The following is a 19609-nucleotide window of genomic DNA, read 5'->3' on the forward strand; positions in this document are numbered from 1 at the left end:
TTGTGTTTATGTTGTGGAGATTTATGTGACTTTTTTCCAACAGGGTTTAGCTCAAGCAAAATATCTTGAGGATAATGAAAATGTTGGCACAGGAGGGTCTGTACTAAGTAAAACATCACCTACATCATCTATACTGCCTGCTCTTCCTCCTGCAGCTAATCTCCATCTGAACTAAGATAACTTACCAGTAGAACACAAGCTCTTTCAAGGTGTGACTAGTTAATGGTCCAAGTCAGACTGAAACGTTGCCATACGTTTTTCCTCCTATGTGCAGGTTATTTGATTATTTTTTGTGGCTGTTTCCAGAAGAAACTTGCACACAAAAATCACTCCTTATGAAAGCAAAAAACTCGGCAGATGATGCAACACCCCTCTAATGAAAAGCAGGGGTGCCACTAGCACTATAAGAGACAACCCAGTAAGTGTCAGGGGCCCAAGACCGTTCAACTGCCTTCCAGCATACATAAGGAGGATTACCAATAGACCCCTGGCTGTCTTCAAGAAGGCATTGGACAGGCATCTAAAGTCAGTTCCTGACCAGCTGGGCTGTGGGTCGTATGTCAGGTTGTGTGCAGCCAATGGTAACAGCCTGGTTGATCAGGCCCTGATCCGCAATGAGGCCTGGTCACAGACTGGACCACAGGCGCGTTGACCCCCAAAACCCCTCTCCAGGGATACTCCAGGTATAGAACATGCCTTTAGTCATAATTAGTGAACTATTTTACTTTCATATAAAGACAGCTGGCAACAATACTGTATTGTACTTAGAAAATATAAATGAAAAATTCAGTGAGTACTGCTAGCAAAATAAAAATACAGTGCTACTAATGTATTATATAATTGTATGATTATAGTTCTAGGTAGTAGGTTGGTAGACAGCAACTGCCCAGGGAGGTATTACCGTACTGCCAAGTGAATGTGAAATGGAAGCCTGTACTTGTTTTACATGATGGTAGGATTGTTTTACGTGATGGTAGATACAAAGGTCACACTACACATGCATGTACAAGCATATATATACACACCCCTCTGGGTTTTCGTCTATTTTCTTACTAGTTCTTGTTCTTGTTTATTTCCTCTTATCTCCATGGGGAAGTGGAACAGAATTCTTCCTCTGTAAGCCATGTGTGTTGTAAGAGGCAACTAAAATGCCAGGGGCAAGGGGCTAGTAACACCTTCTCCTGTATAAATTACTAAATTTAAAAAGAGAAACTTTTGTTTTTGCTTTTGGGCCACCTTGCCTCTGTGGGATACGGCCAGTTTGTTGAAAGAAGATTATAGTACTGTACATTACAGGGTTATAATATTGTGGTGTACAGGATTACGGTATAGTATAGGATTATAGTACTGTACAGTAGAGGATTATAGTATGTCTAGTACAGGAATATAGTACTGTACAGTACAGAATTAGTGCTGTACAGTACAGGATTATAGTTCTGTACAGTACAGGATTCAAAGATACTGTCTTTACTACTGGATGTAGTAAATTAATATGTGCAATTAATATAGCCCACAGTACAATAATATAATGAGAGCAGTTGTTGAGAAGTGGGATAGATTAGAATCCCTTATTGTAGGTGGTTTTTTTTGGGGGTTGCTACCAGTGTCTGGGTTACTGCCAGTGTCTGGGTTACTGCCAGTGGCTGGGTTACTACCAGTGGCTGGGTTACTACCAGTGTCTAGGTTACTACCAGTGTCTGGGTTACTACCAGTGTCTGGGTTACTGCCAGTGCCTGGGTTACTGCCAGTGTCTGGGTTACTGCCAGTGGCTGGGTTACTGCCAGTGGCTGGGTTACTACCAGTGGCTGGGTTACTACCAGTTTCTAGGTTACTACCAGTGTCTGGGCTACTGCCAGTGTCTGGGTTACTGCCAGTGTCTGGGTTATTACCAGTGTCTAGGTTATTACCAGTGTCTGGGTTGATGCCAGTGACACTTCATCTCTGAAGACAATATGAGTACATTTCTTCATGGTCAATATTCATTTGAAAATTTCATATGTTTTTACCATTACTGGTTCTGTGGTGAGACTATTTCTCACAAAAATTATGATATATATAAAAGATAAAAAAAAAAATTCTTCCTTACATTAATTTTGCTGAGATTTTTCAGTCTATGTAGAATATGTTGAACAAAAAAATATGCAACCTAGTTATTAAAAAGATGAATAAAGCAGCTTTGTTTATCCATTACAGATATATAAATATAACCTGTGTAAATGTATGTTACTTGTGCCTGAAGCTTTACTCTTAGCTGTGACTCAGATAAAAATAGTATCTAAATCTAAATTTTTGGAAGCCAGTTTCATCATTACAACGAGCATTAATGTACAGCCAAAGATTAGTATTGTCTTATTCTTGTCATGTTATTTATGTAAATTCTCACAATGAATTTGCTAAAGATAGGTTTTTAAGTTAATTATTACGGATAGATTTCTAATTTTTTAAATACTGTATATATGCTAGTACAGTATGTAAATGTGAGTTTGTATTTGTATGTATGTGAACACACATGTATGCATGTGTGTGTTTTGAGTATGTATATGTATGTGCATTAACATATGCATGTGTGTGTGTATGTATGTTTGTGTGTTTGTGAGTATGCACCCAGGACCCAAGTGCCCAGGAGTACTTGCACAGAAGGGTCGGCAGAGATGTTACTGATGTAAATGGAGCCACAGGGGAAAGTTGAGCTGGTTGTGAAGACAATACTTGCTCAAAAGGAGCTTCCTCTGTGTCCTGCAGGTACTATAAGCCTTCATTAGTGATGTAACTAAACTGCAGGTGTAGAAGGGGAGAATGGGGATGAGATGCATAAAGTACAACCTAAGCCAGTGATGTGGGACAGAGGAGATTTGAAGCTGAATTAGCCTGGAAGGAACATCTTGGAATGAAGCAAGGGATGGGGAGGAGCAAACAAATTAGTGAACATGACAGGAGTAGAAGCAAAATCATTGGAATGAGAGTGGCCTAGGGCAACATAGAGGGAGGGTGGATCTGGGGAGGACCCCAGGCAGGATAGGGGTGGAGGGTCCTATGGATATAACATTTGGAGGACAGATTCAGGACAGAGATGAGTCACTGATTCTGAGGAAGATTATGTTCTTGATCCTGGTCAGTGCTCACCAAGATAGCCTATTTATCACCAGGGTATGCTCTGGAGGAGAGTTTGTGAGCCTCAGAACCTGATTAAATTTAAATTTTCAAAGATTTTGGATACCAATTGCAGGTTAGATATAGGTCTGTAGTTATTTATGCCAGTTTTATCTCCTCCATTGTGGCTTTGGGCAGGATAGGCTGCTCTGCCTAAAACAAAAACACCTTAAGCAACACAGAGGAGTATAAATGTACAGGCACACTGGTAAATATGAATAATAGAAATAACCAGTCTGGCAAGGGGCTTGAAAAACAAAGATTAATGTGGATGTGCTGAGAACAATACATTCTTGACACCTCCATGATACTGAAGTCATCTCCGCTGCTTAATTGCACGCCTGTCAAAATCTCGAAATGAGTGAGCTTAGTTGAAATATGCCTTATTTTTCTACACATGCACTCTGTGGCAACCTGAGAGAAATGGGACTCCCTACAAGAAATGGACTACTCACCTAAGGTGTTAATATCAGCAAGGATGGTACTGCTGCCCAGGAAGGAAGAGCAGTTAAGGGAGGTGCATATTGCACCCATCTGCTCCATCATGTGAACCCCTCCATAAATCAGGTCCCTAACAAAAGGAGCAGCATTGAGAACCTGAGACACTACCTGGGATAGTGAAAAGGGGGTATCTTTACTGGTAGAACTATGATCACTATTTTGTTGTGAGACTGAGGAGGGGATTACAGATAGAGGAGGGAAAGTCAATTCAGGTTCAAGGTCAGTGTTCATCACTCAAGGGCCTTTTTATTAATGTTAAGGCAGCAGGGTCCACGTTAATTGAGTTGTCAGGCAGAGAAGGGCAGTCTTCCTTGGGGTGCCAGTGTGGGCAGAGCGATCCCTGCCCACCACGGTGAAGGCCATGCTCGAGCACTGGGAAAAGCAGGGAAGTGGCAGGTGGATAGCAGTGGGGAAAGAGGAGGAATGTACCATGTAGCAGCAGCAGTGCTGTGTGAGAGGTGGTGATGGAGGCAGTGGCAGAAACAGGAGCACACAGACTTCTGAGCCATTCGCCAACTGTAGAATCCACATGTGTATGGTGAGTGTATATGAATATGCATATATGTATGTTATGTACATGAGTGTGTACATGTGGTTATTGTGTACATACCCAGCTGTATGTGTAGGGATTGAACTCCTACTCCTGGGGCCTGCCTCTTAGCCATTAATTGACCAGTGGGATACATGGGCAAGTATACTGCATTTTTTGTACAATATTTTCTATTGAATCTATCAGTGGCAGTTTGTCTCCACCACTACCTAGTGTGTGACACTCTGTTGTCATACTGAAGACAGTCCTCCTGCTCTTGATATTGGCTTATTTACACTTAATAACATCTATGGTACAACCATTTGTATGTTTTGGGTATCTTTCTATCATGCATAATAAAACTGTATTATATAGTAAACTGCCCTTAAAACTATGTATTTCACTTTTATCGATCATTATAATTGAAATAATGTGTATTTGACGTATACAGTAGACTGCTTTTTTCAGAGGTCAAGATGTGGTGTGAAGTGTATGTGGAGTATTATAAAGCAATGTGCATAATTATTTTTATAGAGTATACAATAAAAAATTACTGTAATTCGTCCATTTTGTCTGATAATTAGAGCATTTGTTTAGCCATTTTTTTGTCCTTAATTGCTAAAGTCTGTTGAGAGGTTTTACTGCATTACAGTTTTGTAGATGAATGGTTCAGAGAACCATTACAGTAACAGAGGAGATATTACTATTTTTGCAATTACTACTACTACTACTACAATTATTATTACTATAATTATCAATACTATTCTTATTATTATTCATGTGAAGAGCTAACTAAACAAATGCCACTTGATTTCTATAAAGTTGTTTGATGGTTATTCAGCACAAGAAGTGATGTAGGTTTGATCCTCTGTCATGAGACAGACTCATTACCTAACTACTGTATTCTCACTTAACTCAGAAAAAGAGCTATGAATACTCACTTAACTCAGAAAAAGAGCTGTAAAGTACCATATGTACATAATTATTAATACAGTGTATTATTATAATAATAAAGAGGAAATATAATTGTTAATAATGACATGCTTTATTTTTATACATTGAGCTATGTAGTTTGGCAGTGTTTATTATTAATCTTATTAATCATTGCTATCTTGAAGGTTAATTCAGTGCCTCTAATCTCTTTTTGCTTTAAAATTTACACGGAAAAAATAATTTACAAGATAAGATTATTTATCTAATGATTAGAAATAATAGAAATAAATTTCCAAAAAAGCTGAAACTGATTGCTCTCTTGAATATTTAGAGTTCAGTAATATTAACTAACTTTGCTAGGAATCTTCTAAATCTCTCTTGAATATTTAGAGTTCAGTAATATTAACTAACTTTGCTAGGAATCTTCTAAATCTAATCTTAGCTCTTTCAGGTATGTTATTTTATTCCAGAGCAAAACTTTGATATTCTCTGTAATGTGTATATGTTTTGAGTTCTTCAGTCTCTCAAACACTAAAAGATTGTTTGGTATTTTAATACTGTAGTTACCTTGAGAGACACTTTGTTATAGATGGCATTTTGCTATTGATAGAGCTTTATTAACTAATGAATTAATAGAGCTCCTCCCAGGGCAATATGTTTCCTGTAATAATAATTTACTACATCATCTCATCAGTGACATTCAGTACAGACAAGTTGATGAATAAGACACAGGTTCAGCACTTGGGTATCTTTATTGCATTAAAGATAAGTGCCCAAGTGTTTCATAAGTGCCTTATTCATCTGGTTTGCCCTCAGCATGCACCAACTGTCATCCTACCATACTTGTCTCCAGTGCCAACTATCCTTCATTGTAGCTATCCAGCAAATAAAAGACTAATATTATTTTGAAATCTGATGCTTGATTGGGTTTTGTCCATGTTTAGATTGTGTACTAAAGCAAACAAGTAGCATATATACTATCTAGAGGTGTACTACAAACAAGCAGCGGTATACTATCTAGAAGTGTTTTACTTCTGATATTTCTCGAAAAAATGACTCTTGTATCCATACAAGAAAGTGTAATATACATTGGTTAATGGGACATAAACTCGCATGGCAAAAACACAGCAGAATATAAGATGAGTACTACAGTATTTCAATATTTCAACCTACCACCAGTGGGGCCCAGAAGAGAGCCTCAGGGTGAGGCCAACTTATACAGTACTCCATGTGGGCTCATTTATCACTCATTTTATGTTCTCTAAAAGACAGCTGCTTTTTAAGTCTGTGGTTCTGAGAATAAAGCCAGGTATTATAGCCTTTAAGCTAACTCATGGTCTTTTAACTCCTTGGTTCTGTGTCTACCTGTTTTATTTGGGTTTCATATAAAGAGCATGTTGAATATTTAAATTTATTGGTAGCTTTCTTATCATTGCATAAATGACCATAATTTTTAAAGGGGTGGACCGGTAAGCCAGCGGAAGGCCTCGGTCAGATGACCAAAAGCTCCAAAGGCGGGTCATCATCTGACTAAGACCCGCGTCAGGAAACATTTGTCCTGTTTCCTGACGAACCTTACCTAACCTAACCTTATCATTGCATATATTATTTAATTGTAAATGGATATATTGTATGTTCTGTCATACATATATCTACATAAACTTTGATGTTTTCTATTTCTTTTATTTTTTGCAGTGTGTTCTTAGTGTATATATATGGGAAGTGCTGTATATGTATATTACATACTGTATATGCAACATGGTGTTTAGTTTTTAATTTATGTACTGTATTAGGTTTCAGCTTATGTTAAGTAATAATCCCACCAAATTAAAGACACAGAAATGTGATTAACATTTTTTACACTGTTGCTGCCTCTGTGTATGTGTGGACATTTGTTGTTTGTGTGTGTGTGTGGATCTTTGTTGTATGTGTATGTGTAGACCTTTCTTGTGTGTGTGTGGACCTTTGATATGTGGACCTTTGTTGTTTGTGCATGTGGACCTTTGTTGTTTGTGTGTGTGTGTGTGTGGACCTTGGTTGCTTGTGTATGTGGACCTTTGTTGTGTGTGTGTACCTTTGTTGTTTGTGTGTGTTTGTGGACTTTGGCTGTTTGTGTGTGTGTATGTGGACCTTGGTTGTTTGTGTGCATATGGACCTTGGTTGTTTGTGTGTGGACCTTTGTGTGTGTGTACCTTTATTGTTTGTGTGTGTGTGTGTGGACCTTTGTTGTGTGTGTGGACCTTTGTTGTTTGTGTGTGTGTGTACCTTTGTTGTTTGTGTGTGTGGATCTTTGTTGTTTGTTTGTGTGTGGACCTTTGTTGTTTGCCTATGTAACAGTTAGTCATAACAGGGTTTTAAGATTTCCAGGGCATGTTCCTCAGGGTAATAATTACTGCGTAAAGGAAATATGAATTTTTTCACCATACACCTTATAATAATTTATCTAAATGTTATGTAGTCTGAAAGTTATGTAATCTTCAGTTGATGCTTGATGTACAGTTGTATTTCATTGATGACTCACTGTTTGTGAGGATGTGAAGTGATAGGTTCGATGTGCATGTTTGTGAGGATGTGAGGTTCGATGTGCATGTTTGTGAGGGTGTTGTTCGATGTGCATGTTTGTGAGATTTGAGGTTCGATGTGCATGTTTGTGAAGATGTGAGGTTTGATGTGCATGTTTGTGAGGATGTGAGGTTTGATGTGCATGTTTGTGAGGATGTGAGATTCGATGTGCATGTGTGTGAGGATGTGAGGTTCGACGTGCATGCTTGTCACTCTTTGCTTTTTTTCTTTTCCCTTTACCAGCGTTTTAATTTTGAATAGGTAGTTAATATTGTTTGTCAGTTTGATTATAAAACCTCTTATTATTTTTCCAATGCTATATTCTCTGATAAAAAAAATTAAGGGTACTGCCTCTGAATAAGCCATAATACCCAAATAACAATAATACATATATGTACATTTTTGCGATTGCTTGCTTCACTATTCATTTAATATGGTCTGTAGGAGCTGCATATCTGCAACAGTTCATCTTAATTATCTGCAGTACTGAAATGCAATATAATAAATATTTCCCAGTAACTTTATGGTAGATTGGTGTTATATTTGACACTGTATTATCTTGATGTTCAGTATAAATGTGTGTGATATACCTTCTCAATAAAGTTTAAATATGAACAGATTTAGGTTACAAAACAGAGACAAAGCCAGAATGGACACTTTATTAAGATGTTTCATTTCAACACTAAGGTTCTTCAAGTCTATAAAAACTACATGGGAAATATGAGAATATATAGGCAGAGTAAGAGTAAGAGATGTGTGGGTGGCCTGACTACATCAGAGAAATGGAGCTTCCCATAACTGCCCCAGCCAAACTCCGATAACTGAATCCTCCCTTCTCCTATCCAAGTCATACTTATCTTGTAAAGTGTGTGAGGACCTCAATCAGACACATGCATAATAGTAAGCAGTCTCCATGGCATCAGGGACAGGAACACAGCTGAAAATATTCACACTGTAGTCACCACTGGCAGTATTCATCAGAGGTCTATGCTCTACTACGCAGTGTTGACTCAGCCTTCCAACAACCATTAGAAGGACAGTGATAGACCAGAGATGGATTCATTCTACATGACGTGCACCTCCACACAGTTCCATGAAAGTTTCCAGTGGTCCACACCTTTAGCCAACCTTCACAACCAAGTGAGCAGAATCTAATGCAGGAACACACCTGAAAACAATCACAGTATTTTTAACACTTCATATGCTCTAACAAGGATTACCTGTAAACTTATGGCTCTGTGTTCCAAAGCCTTTGAAAGAAATAAGCAAGAGGCCATTAGTGTGAACTTCAGTCATTACTAGAGACATTATTATACAGATACAGGGATAAAAAAGTTAGCCAAATTCCATGTACAGTAGAAACCCCATATCCACTGATTCAGTATCTGCAGTTTCAGTTATCCACGGTTTACTCTGGCCCCAAAATACCTCTTAATTTTGCATAATAATGGCCCCAAAGTGCAAAAGTAAAGAAGCTGGCAGTTGTTCAAAGCCTATGAGAAACTGTGAAGTGCTTCTCATCAGTGAAAAAGTGATAATTCTCCACTTATTGTGCGTAATTTATCAATGATACTTTATAACAGGTATGTACAGGACTTATATATAAAGTTTGCTACTATCTGCGGTTTTGGTATCCACGGTAAGGCCTTTGAACATTTCCTTGCAGATACGGGGGGTTCTACCATACTTGGCAAACTCCTAGGTTATTTACTTGCTGAGTTCACCATCACCTCTTCTCTGGTTATTACACTGCCTATGTATTCCATTTCCTATGTACTCTGTAGACCTGAAAAAGCTGGGTCTCAAGGTGAAACATCTTTATAAGATGTCCATTCTGCATTTGTTTTGGTTTTGCAACTTGCTGGTATTTTATACCTCTTACATTTGTATTTAGCTTAGCTGGGGCACTGATGTGGCAATATGGCAAGCCCTGTGTACACATGATACCCTGCTGTTCCTGATGCTACACTGTGGCAAAGTTAAAATAAAAATATTAATGTCAAACTCTGTAATGCATTATTTTTTATAATCGTTTTTTAATTTCAGTATGCTTATTATTTTATCTAATATCATTCTTGCTAAATGTATTTCATACATTTGCACTTCTTATCTTTTCACTTAGTCATTTATTTTTCTATGCAAATACAAAAACATTTGTGCAAGAATATGGATTCAAGGTATGCACTCAGAAACAACTTATTCAAGTGGTAGTTATTTGTTAAAGTTGTCCACAATTCTCATACTTTATAGGACCCAGGATATCTAGTCATGTTCTCAGTGTTGTGATACAAATATTTTCCTGTGGGATGTTATATGAGTGTTTAGTGCATTCAGAGTATATTTTTTTTTAATTTTCTTAGTCTTCAGTCATACTAAATGTCATAAAATACAACACAAAAAGGTAGGGTGACCCAACAAAGAAGACAGTCAACATCTTTCACCTAGCTGTCTTTCTAGAAGTGCAAGGAAATCACTTTCTAATTTTTCACCAAACTTCAGCACCCCACCCATCTTTCAGTTTTGAAAGCTAAGATTCAGTTATCCTGTTTCAGCTGAAATACTTCACATATAATATCATGCTTATATTTGAACACATGGAAAAATAACCAACATTGCTCTGTGAGGACTGTCAGGTCACACTATCAGTCCACTATACTTTAATAGATTGTCATATCTATCAGCAGGCACCCCTTCAAGGGGGGCTCCTTGTTGTGGTGAAGAGGCTCTTGGTCTGAGGAATTAGACCTGTCAGTCTCCTTCCTCAGACCTAACCTAATTACCCCCCAATCCCCCCTTCCCTATCCCATCCTCCCCTTTTTCCTTTCCTCCTCCTCCTCCTCCCCACCCCTCCCTTTTGCCCTTCCTCTTTTTGGCCTTTGGGATTTCTCCCACAGGCGCGCTAGTTCCTAGGTAGGGGAAAGGATACCGGGGTCCATCCCATTCCGTTGAGGTTCTTGGCGGTGGCGTAGTTTGCCGTGGAATCTGGATCGCCTGGGGATGTCCCGATCCCTCTCCGGTATCTCGGAGTATAGCTTTGGGTGTCTTTCGGGCGACGGGTGTATCTCTGGAAGCCTCCTTTCGGATTCCGGGGGTGGTGGCCGAAGGAGGTATGCTTTGTGGCGGATATCCGGCCGCCCTCTCTTTTGTCCACCGAGGTAGCTCGGCAGATGTGAGGTTGCTATCCCGGATTGCTGGTTTACTGGCATGAAGGGTAGGGTATGGCACGGGTTCCATGCTGCATCTGTGCTACTAGTGGTGCTGAGGTCCTCTTGGGCGCGGAGGGAGATTTCCGGCCCTTTCATTCCTCCTGGGAACTATTCCTCCCCGCTCCCCCCTTTTTTTATTCTTTTTTTTATTTTTATTTTCTTTTCTTCTTTCTTGTTTTTTCTTAAAAACAAAAAGCAAAGGAGTAATCAAACCATGGAGAACCCAATCCATGAACCCACTACCCCCGGGCCCCTTCTTGATACCGCACCCCATTCTGACCCTGCCTTGTTTTTAGACCACTCTTCGGACACTCCTGATGCCCCTGTACCTCTTGCTGGTGCTGTTTCTTCACCCACTTCAGGTACCGGGGCTACGAGTGACTCCTTCGATTTGTCTGACCTCCGCTCTCCTTTGACTATGCTTCCGGCCTCTCCCTCTACGGTACGGCAATTTTCGAATCGCCAGCCTGTTTCACAACGGACCAACTCCGGTCCTACTCTTAAACGCCAACGTCAATCTCCTGATGATGTTCCTTCGTTACCTTCCCATTCTACTCGGAAATGACCGACACGTCATGCACTCCCTCTCCACGCTCGGTTTCGGACCACACAATGGACTAAATTCTTTACTTTAAGACCGACTTCTTCTTCTGCCTATCTTTCTGACCATAGTATTGGCAAAGCGCTCCTGCGTCATGTTGGTAGAGATAGAACATTTCATGTTCTCAAGAGCGGTACGCGCATTGTCACTGTCCAGAATGCTACCCAAGCTCATGATCTTTCTCTCCTTTCGCATATCGATACTACTTCTATCACTATTGAAAAACATCTTTCTCTCAATTCTTGTAGCGGTACTGTATTTCTGCCCCATACCATAGTCCAACAGAATTTCCAGTCATGTGGCAATGAGATTCTTGAACAGCTGGAACTCCAGGATCTCCCAATCCTCAAAGTAGACACTTATGTCTTTCCTGCCCGCGAGCTGAGACGTTACCCTTGCAATGTGGCTCAATTAACTTTCGACAGCCGTGAACTCCCGTCCTCTGTTTATGTCGCGGGACATCAGTTACAAGTTTGAAAGGTGATCCCTACTCCCCAACAGTGTAGAAATTGCTGGCGTTTTGGTCATTCAGCAAAATATTGCAGATCTATAGCTGAATGCCCAGTCTGTGGTGCTGACGACCATTCTAATGCATCTTGCAGTCAACCTCCATCTTGCCTTAATTGTAATGAGGCTCACCCTTCGTACTCTCGCCGTTGCCAGGTCTACTTGAATGAGCATGAAATCCGTTACCTCAAAGAGGCAGAAGGTCTCCCTTATGCTATGGCAGTTACTCATCTCCGCCTCCAAGAGAGACTACCCCGTGTTTCTTATTCTCGTGCTTCAAAACGTCCCCCCACTTCTGGGGTCCCATCTTCTGCAGCCTCCTCTGTTGTTGCCCCTCCCATAGCCACTCCGGCATATAATCCTTTTGCTGTCCTTGGCTCTCACGTCCCGACTACAACTCAGTCTTTTCTCACATCTTCGCGTCCTTCCTCACAAACCCCAGTATCGACAAGACCCCGTACGACACCTTATACCAATCGTCCCTCTACTTCTCAGAAGTCCAAAAAATCCCCAGTGCTCAAATCTTCTTTGCCCCTTCCTTCCCTTCTTCCACCTTCGCACTTTACCTTTCCAGTCTCTGTGTCTAGTTCTTCCCCTCTCTCTGGCTCTATTACAAGTGTGGAGGTTCACCCTCCTCCTCGTACTATACCTTCCACCCCCGTCCCCTCCCAAGTTTCTCCCTCTTCTGCCACCTCCCAGGTTTCTGCCTCTTCTGTCCCCTCCCACACTTCTTCTACAGTTCCCTACACTCTTTCATCCCCCTCTACTTTGGTACAGTCCATTACTGTCCCAATCTTTACTCACCCTCCTCCTTCTACCTCCAATATTGTCTCCCATACATCTTTGAATTCAGAAACACTTGAAGCCATTTCAGAATATATTGCAGAGACTAAACCTTCAATGGACACTGATCCACCTCCTACTCCCTCTCTTCCCTCTCCTCCATCTTCACAACTCCATTCTTCACAACGCTCCGTTCCTTCGCTACTTGAACGTCTTCCAATGCCACCACACGTTGACTTTTCTAACCCCTCTAGTCCGGGTGCCCTTCCCTACGGATTCCTGGTATTTTCTTTATTGCCAATCATGGCCTATTTACAGTGGAATATCTGCGGCCTCAGGGGTAATCGAGGTGAGCTTCAGATGTTGCTTTCCAGGTTTTCTCCTGTTGGTGCTTGCTTACAAGAACCAAAATTACACTCAGCTGTTTTCCAACCTATCTCAGGCTATAATTTATTGTATTCTTCGGATCCTTTCTCAGATGGGACCTTTAATGAAAGTGCCCTTCTTCTATGCAATGATATTCCGTACTGTCAACTATTTGTCCATACCTCGCTGCATTACACTGCAGTCCGTATCCACTTGACTAAGTGGTTTACAATATGTTCTTTATATCTCTCTCCTTCTCGAGCATTTTCTATCCCAGATTTTTCCTTTCTAGTTTCATCCTTACCACCACCACTTCTGTTACTTGGCGATTTTAACGCCCACCACTTCCTCTGGGGGGGGTCTCATTGTGAATCACGAGGCATCCAGTTGGAGGCTTTTCTCGCCTCTCACCCCCTCCATGTTTTAAATACGGGTACTCCCACCCATTTTGATCCTCGTACTCATACTCTCTCTTGTATCGATCTATCAGTCTGCTCTTCCTCCACTGCACTAGACTTCACCTGGTCTGTTCTACTGGACTTACATGACAGCGATCATTTTCCAATCATTCTTACTTCTTCCTATTCACCACCATTCCGTAGCCCTCGCTGGCAATTTGATCTGGCAAATTGGGACCTTTACTCGCAACTCACTGCTTTTAGTGAGGTTCCTTCTTCATCCTCCATTGATGAGCTCCTACACCTCTTCTCGAAGTCAGTTTATACCGCAGCTTCTCATTCTATACCCCAAACCTCAGGCAGGCATTCTCAGAAGTGCATGCCTTGGTGGTCTCCTGCTTGTGCTCGTGCAGTACATTTGAAACGCGCTGCATGGGGCAGGTACCGGTACAACAGAACCACTGAGAGACTTCTTGATTTTAAGCAGAAGCGTGCGATCTCTCGCCGTGTCATCCATGAAGCTAAACACACTTGCTGGCGAGACTATGTTTCCACCATCACCTCTGCGTCTTCTATGAGTGCAGTCTGGAAAAATGTGAGGAAATTGAGTGGTAAATTCTCTCCTGACCCGGCTCCTGTTCTACGGGTTGCTGGTGTTGATGTAGCAAACCTTCTGCCATTGAACTTGGCACACATCTGGTCCGTATTTCCCGGGGGCTCCATCTATGCCCCTCGTTTCTTTCCTCAAAGTCTGCCAGAGAGTTAGTACCCTTGGACTTTTCCTCTCTCAGAGAAGAACAGTATAATGTTCCTTTTACACTTCAAGAACTGGAGGCAATGCTCTCAGCTTGCCGATCATCGGCAGCTGGGCCTGACGACATTCATATTCGTATGTTACAACATTTACATCAGTCAGCCCTTGTAGTCCTCTTACACCTCTTCAATCTTATTTGGGCACAAGGAGTTCTTCCCCAGCTGTGGAAATCTGCCATTGTTCTCCCTTTCCGCAAACCGGGTACTACAGGACATGATGCCTCCCACTATCGTCCCATCGCTCTTACTAGTGCAGTTTGCAAAGTGATGGAACGTCTCGTAAATCGACATTTAATGTGGTATTTAGAGACACACAACAGTCTCTCTGCTAGTCAATATGGCTTTCGTAAGGGCCGTTCTACCATAGACCCCTTACTACGCTTGGATACGTATGTTCGTAATGCCTTTGCGAATAATCACTCAGTTATTGCCATATTTTTTGACCTTGAGAAGGCATATGACACAACTTGGAGGTATAATATTTTGGCCCAGGCCCACTCCTTAGGCCTCCGAGGCAATCTACCATCCTTCCTTAAGAACTTTTTAACTGACAGACATTTCCGTGTTCGAGTTAATAATGTTCTTTCCCCGGACTTCGTCCAAGCTGAAGGTGTCCCTCAGGTATGTGTTCTAAGCACAACACTTTTTCTCCTTGCTATAAATGATTTGGCCTCTGTTCTTCCACCCAATATTTGGTCATCACTCTATGTTGATGACTTCGCTATTGCTTGTGCAGGCGCTGACTGTCATCTCATTGCAGTTTCTCTCCAGCATGCGGTCGACCGTGTTTCCACTTGGGCCACCACGCATGGGTTTAAATTTTCCAGTATCAAAACTCACCAAATTACTTTCACTAGACGCTCTGTCATCTCCGATCATCCTTTGTATCTCTGTGGCTCCTGTATCCCTGAACGTGATACACTCAGGTTTCTAGGCCTTCTCTTTGACCGTAGGTTATAATGGAAACCTCACATTACCTCTCTGAAGGCAACTTGTCACAGCTGGCTAAACCTTCTTAAAACCCTTGCTCATCTTTCCTGGGGAGCTGATCGTCGAACTCTGCTTCGCCTACATTCAGCCCTCGTTTTGTCGAAACTCGATTATGGTGACCAGATTTTTTCAGCAGCCTCTCCTGCTACTCTCTCTAGCCTTAACCCCATCCATCACCAAGGATTACGTTTGTGCCTTGGTGCTTTTTGCTCTTCCCCTGTTGAGAGCCTCTATGCAGAAGCGAATGTTCCATCCTTGTCTGATCGCCGTGATGCCCATTGCCTTCACTACTATGTATGCTCTCACGATCTCCACAATCCTTCCATTTATAGAATGGTAACCGATATTAGTAGACATTCTTTATTCGTTCGCTGCCCCTGTTTGCTCCATCCCTTTTCTCTTCGCCTACATTCGCTCTTGTCTTCCCTTCAGTTACCACCTTTATATGTTCATGTGGCATCTCACTTTTCCCTACCCCCCTGGGAAGTTCCAGCTGTTCGGGTCTGTTCTTTCTCACTCCCTTGCTCGAAAGCTCAACTGCCTACGGTGGCTTCCCGCTCTCTTTTTCTTGATCACTTCCACTCCTAGTCTCATGCCATCGCTGTGTACACAGATGGCTCTAAGTCTTCAGACGGCGTCGGATTCGCAGCAGTGTTTCCGGACAGCGTCGTGCGGGGGCATTTACTATCTTCAGCTAGCATTTTTACTGCTGAATTGTATGCCATTCTTGCAGCACTTATTCTTATCGCATCTATGCCTGTGTCATCATTTGTGGTAGTCTCAGACTTCCTTAGTGCTCTACAGGCTATACGAAAATTTGATACATCTCACCCCCTAGTTCTCCGTATCCAACTTTGGCTACGCCGTATCTCTACCAAGCTTAGCGCTTCTTTTTGATTATAATAATAATAACAATACCAAGCATAAAGATATTATTTTTTGTTGGGTCCCTGGTCATGTCGACGTACAGGGCAATGAACAGGCAGACACTGCTGCGCGTCAGCAGTACATGACCTACCAATTTCCTATAGAGGTGTTCCATTTCTGGACTATTTTGCTGCAATAGCTACCCACCTTCACACCCGTTGGCAACAACGTTGGTCATCTCTGCTTGGTAACAAACTTCATTCTATTAAACCGAGCATAGGTTACTGGCCATCTTCTTGTCATCAGTGCCGTGGTTGGGAGACCACTCTCTCCCGCCTTCGCATTGGCCACACTCGTCTTACTCACGGGTATCTTATGGAGAGGCACCCTGTTCCTCTCTGTGAGCAGTGTCAAGTTCCAGTATCGATTAGCCACATTCTGTTAGACTGCCCTCTCTATCAACGAGCACGCAGAATTTACCTCCAATGCCGTCTTCGTTCTACTACTCTCTCTTTACCTTCCCTTCTTGCTGATGGACCCTCCTTTAATCCTGACTTTCTCATTGACTTCTTGACAACGACTGATTTACTCCACAAACTCTGATGATGATACCTTACGCACTCCCCTCAGCCCTTTCTAGCTCAGTCTCTTGCTGCCCTTTACCCTTTCACCATCCACTGCCCCGCTGTTATCCGTAACCTATTACTCCTCCACCTCCCTTTTGCCACCTGATGCCCTCGCTTCCTTCCTGCCCTGCAGCCCTGTATAGCCCTTGTGGCTTAGCGCTTCTTTTTGATTATAATAATAATAATATCAGCAGGCATTCAGGATTCACTTCCAGTATCTCCAGTGCTCCTTTCCTCTCGTCAACATATTTTTAAACTATCCACATTTCCCTGCTCACTCCTATAGGTCTTTCCTGTACTGTTTAAGTTCCACTGCCCCAACACACTCGTTGTGACTGACTTCTCTGACACACTTACCTTTGATGCAGATTTTTTCTTCAAATTTTTTAACAGAAACTAACTTTTTGCACCCTCCTTGATTTCCATTTTCCTCTTGCACTAACCCTTACCTCTCACTCATTCCTAACCTTTGCACATTACTAATGTCACACACCGCTTCCCGCAGAGCTGTATTACCCTTTTGGGTTTAGTGATTACCTTGATTATAATAATGAACAGCACATCAAGTCCCAATAGCAACTTCTCTCCACTCAACCCAGTGTAACTTGGTCACATATGCCTGCTAAATGTTCAATCCTTCACCTCTTAATATCTCTTATGTTCCTTCCAATGATTCCTTGGATATTTCATAAACTCATTCCACCCACTCTAGATTTATCCTTCTTTATCAAGCTACCTTCTTTCATTGTTTCTACATGACAAAGCCTATTTCAATAACCTCTTCTGTTCTTTAGATTATACCTTTCATACTACTGCACTATCTTCTAATTTCTTTTTTTATACATTTTTTATTAACACATCAAATTTTTCCCACCAAAGTAGGGTGACCCAGAAAAGAAGAAACATTTTCATCATCATTCACTCCATCACTGTCTTGCCAAAGGTGCACTGACACTGTAATTCAAAATCTGAAACATATCTCCACCTCTCCTTCAGAGTGTAGGCACTGTACTTCCCACCTCTAGGACTCAAGTCTGGCTAACCCCTGAATCCCTTCATAATGTTACTTTGTTCACACTCCAACAGCACGTCAAACCATCAATACCATTAGCCTCCACTCCTGTCTAACATACTTGCTGGAAATCTAAGACCCCTTGCACACAAAATGTCCTTTACCCCCTCCCTCCAGCCTCTCCTAGGACAACTCCTACCCCACCTTCCTTTACAGATTTATATGCCCTCCATGTTATTCTACCCTTCCTCAGCCCTCTGGATAATACTACTGCCTCTTCACCTTGTTGTAACATTCACCACCCATGCTTCACACCCATATAAAAGAGTGTTGGTACCACTATACTCTCATACATTCCCCTCTTTGCTTCCATGGGTAACGTCCTTTGTCTCAACAGTACACCACTCACCTTTTGGTTCACCTTCTTTCATAGACACATCAGCTGACAAGTTCATGCCCAAATATCTGAACACATTTACTTTCTCCTACCTCTATGGCTCACACATCCCTGAACGTGATACAGTCAGGTTTATAGGCCTTCTCTTTGACCCTAGGTTATCCTGGAAACCTCACATTACCTCTCTGAAGGCAACTTGCCACAGCCGGCTGAACCTTCTTAAAACCTTTGCTCATCTTTCATGGGGAGCTGATAGTCAAACTCTCCTTTGCCTACATTCAGCCCTCATTTTATCGAAACTTGATTATGGTGATCAGATCTATTCAGCGGCCTCTCCTACTCTCTCGAGCCTTAATTAATTCCATCCATCACCAGGGATTACGTTTGTGCCTTGGTGCTTTTCGCTCTTCCCCTGTTGAGAGCCTCTATGCAGAAGAGAATATTCCATCCTTGTCTGATCGCTGTAATGCCCATTGCCTTTGCTACTATGTTCGCTCTCATGATCTCCACAATCCTTCCATATATAGAATAGTCACCGATGTTAGTAGACATTCTTTATTTGTTCATCGCCCCTGTTTGCTCCGTCCTTTTTCTCTTCGCCTTTCGCTCTTGTCTTCTCTTCAGTTACCACCTTTCTATGTTCATGTAGCATCTCACTTTTCCCTGCATCCCTGGGAAGTTCCAGCTGTTCAAGTCTGTTCTTTCTCACTCCCTTGCATGAAAGCCCAACTGCCTACGGTAGCTTCCCGCTCTCTTTTTCTTGACCACTTCTGCTCTCATTCTCATGCCATCGCAGTGTACACAGATGGCTCTAAATCTTCTGATGGCATCGGATTCACAGCAGTGTTTCTGGACAGTGTTGTGCGAGCACATTTACTATCCTCGGCTAGTATTTTTACAGCTGAAGTGTATGCCATTCTTGCAGCACTTACCCGTATTGCATCTATGCCTGTGTCATCATTTGTGGTTGTCTTGGACTCCCTTAGTGCTCTACAGGCTATACGAAAATTTGATACGCCTCACCCCCTAGTCCTCCATATTCAACTTTGGCTATGCTGTATCTCTACCAAGCATAAAGATATTGTTTTTTGTTGGGTCCTTGGTCATGTTGACGTACAGGGCAATGAACAGGCAGACACTGCAGCGCGGTCAGTAGTACATGACCTACCAGTTTCATATAGAGGTGTTCCATTTCTGGACTATTTTGCTGTAATAGCTACCCACCTTCACTCCCGTTGGCAACAACGTTGGTCTAATCTACTGGTAACAAACTTCATCCTATTAAACCGAGTATAGGTTACTGGCCGTCTTCTTGTCATCAGTGTCGAGGTTGGGAGACTACTCTCTCCCTTCTTCACATTGGCCACA

The 19609-nt window shown here is 41.9% G+C and overlaps 1 protein-coding gene across 1 annotated transcript in view; it reads left to right on the plus strand.

Annotated features, from left to right (window-relative positions):
* Positions 1-5219, plus strand: part of LOC128685109 (TLC domain-containing protein 2) — a 65065-nt gene extending 59846 nt beyond the window's left edge. The window contains exon 6 of the mRNA XM_053771629.2: positions 44-5219. Within this exon, the coding sequence (XP_053627604.1) occupies positions 44-175 (132 nt within the window). The 3' untranslated portion in view covers positions 176-5219. The remainder of the gene's footprint in view (positions 1-43) is intronic.
* The last annotated feature ends 14390 nt before the right edge of the window (positions 5220-19609 follow it).

The sequence above is a fragment of the Cherax quadricarinatus genome, chromosome 5, assembly GCF_038502225.1.
Source record: "Cherax quadricarinatus isolate ZL_2023a chromosome 5, ASM3850222v1, whole genome shotgun sequence".
NCBI lineage: Eukaryota > Metazoa > Arthropoda > Malacostraca > Decapoda > Parastacidae > Cherax > Cherax quadricarinatus.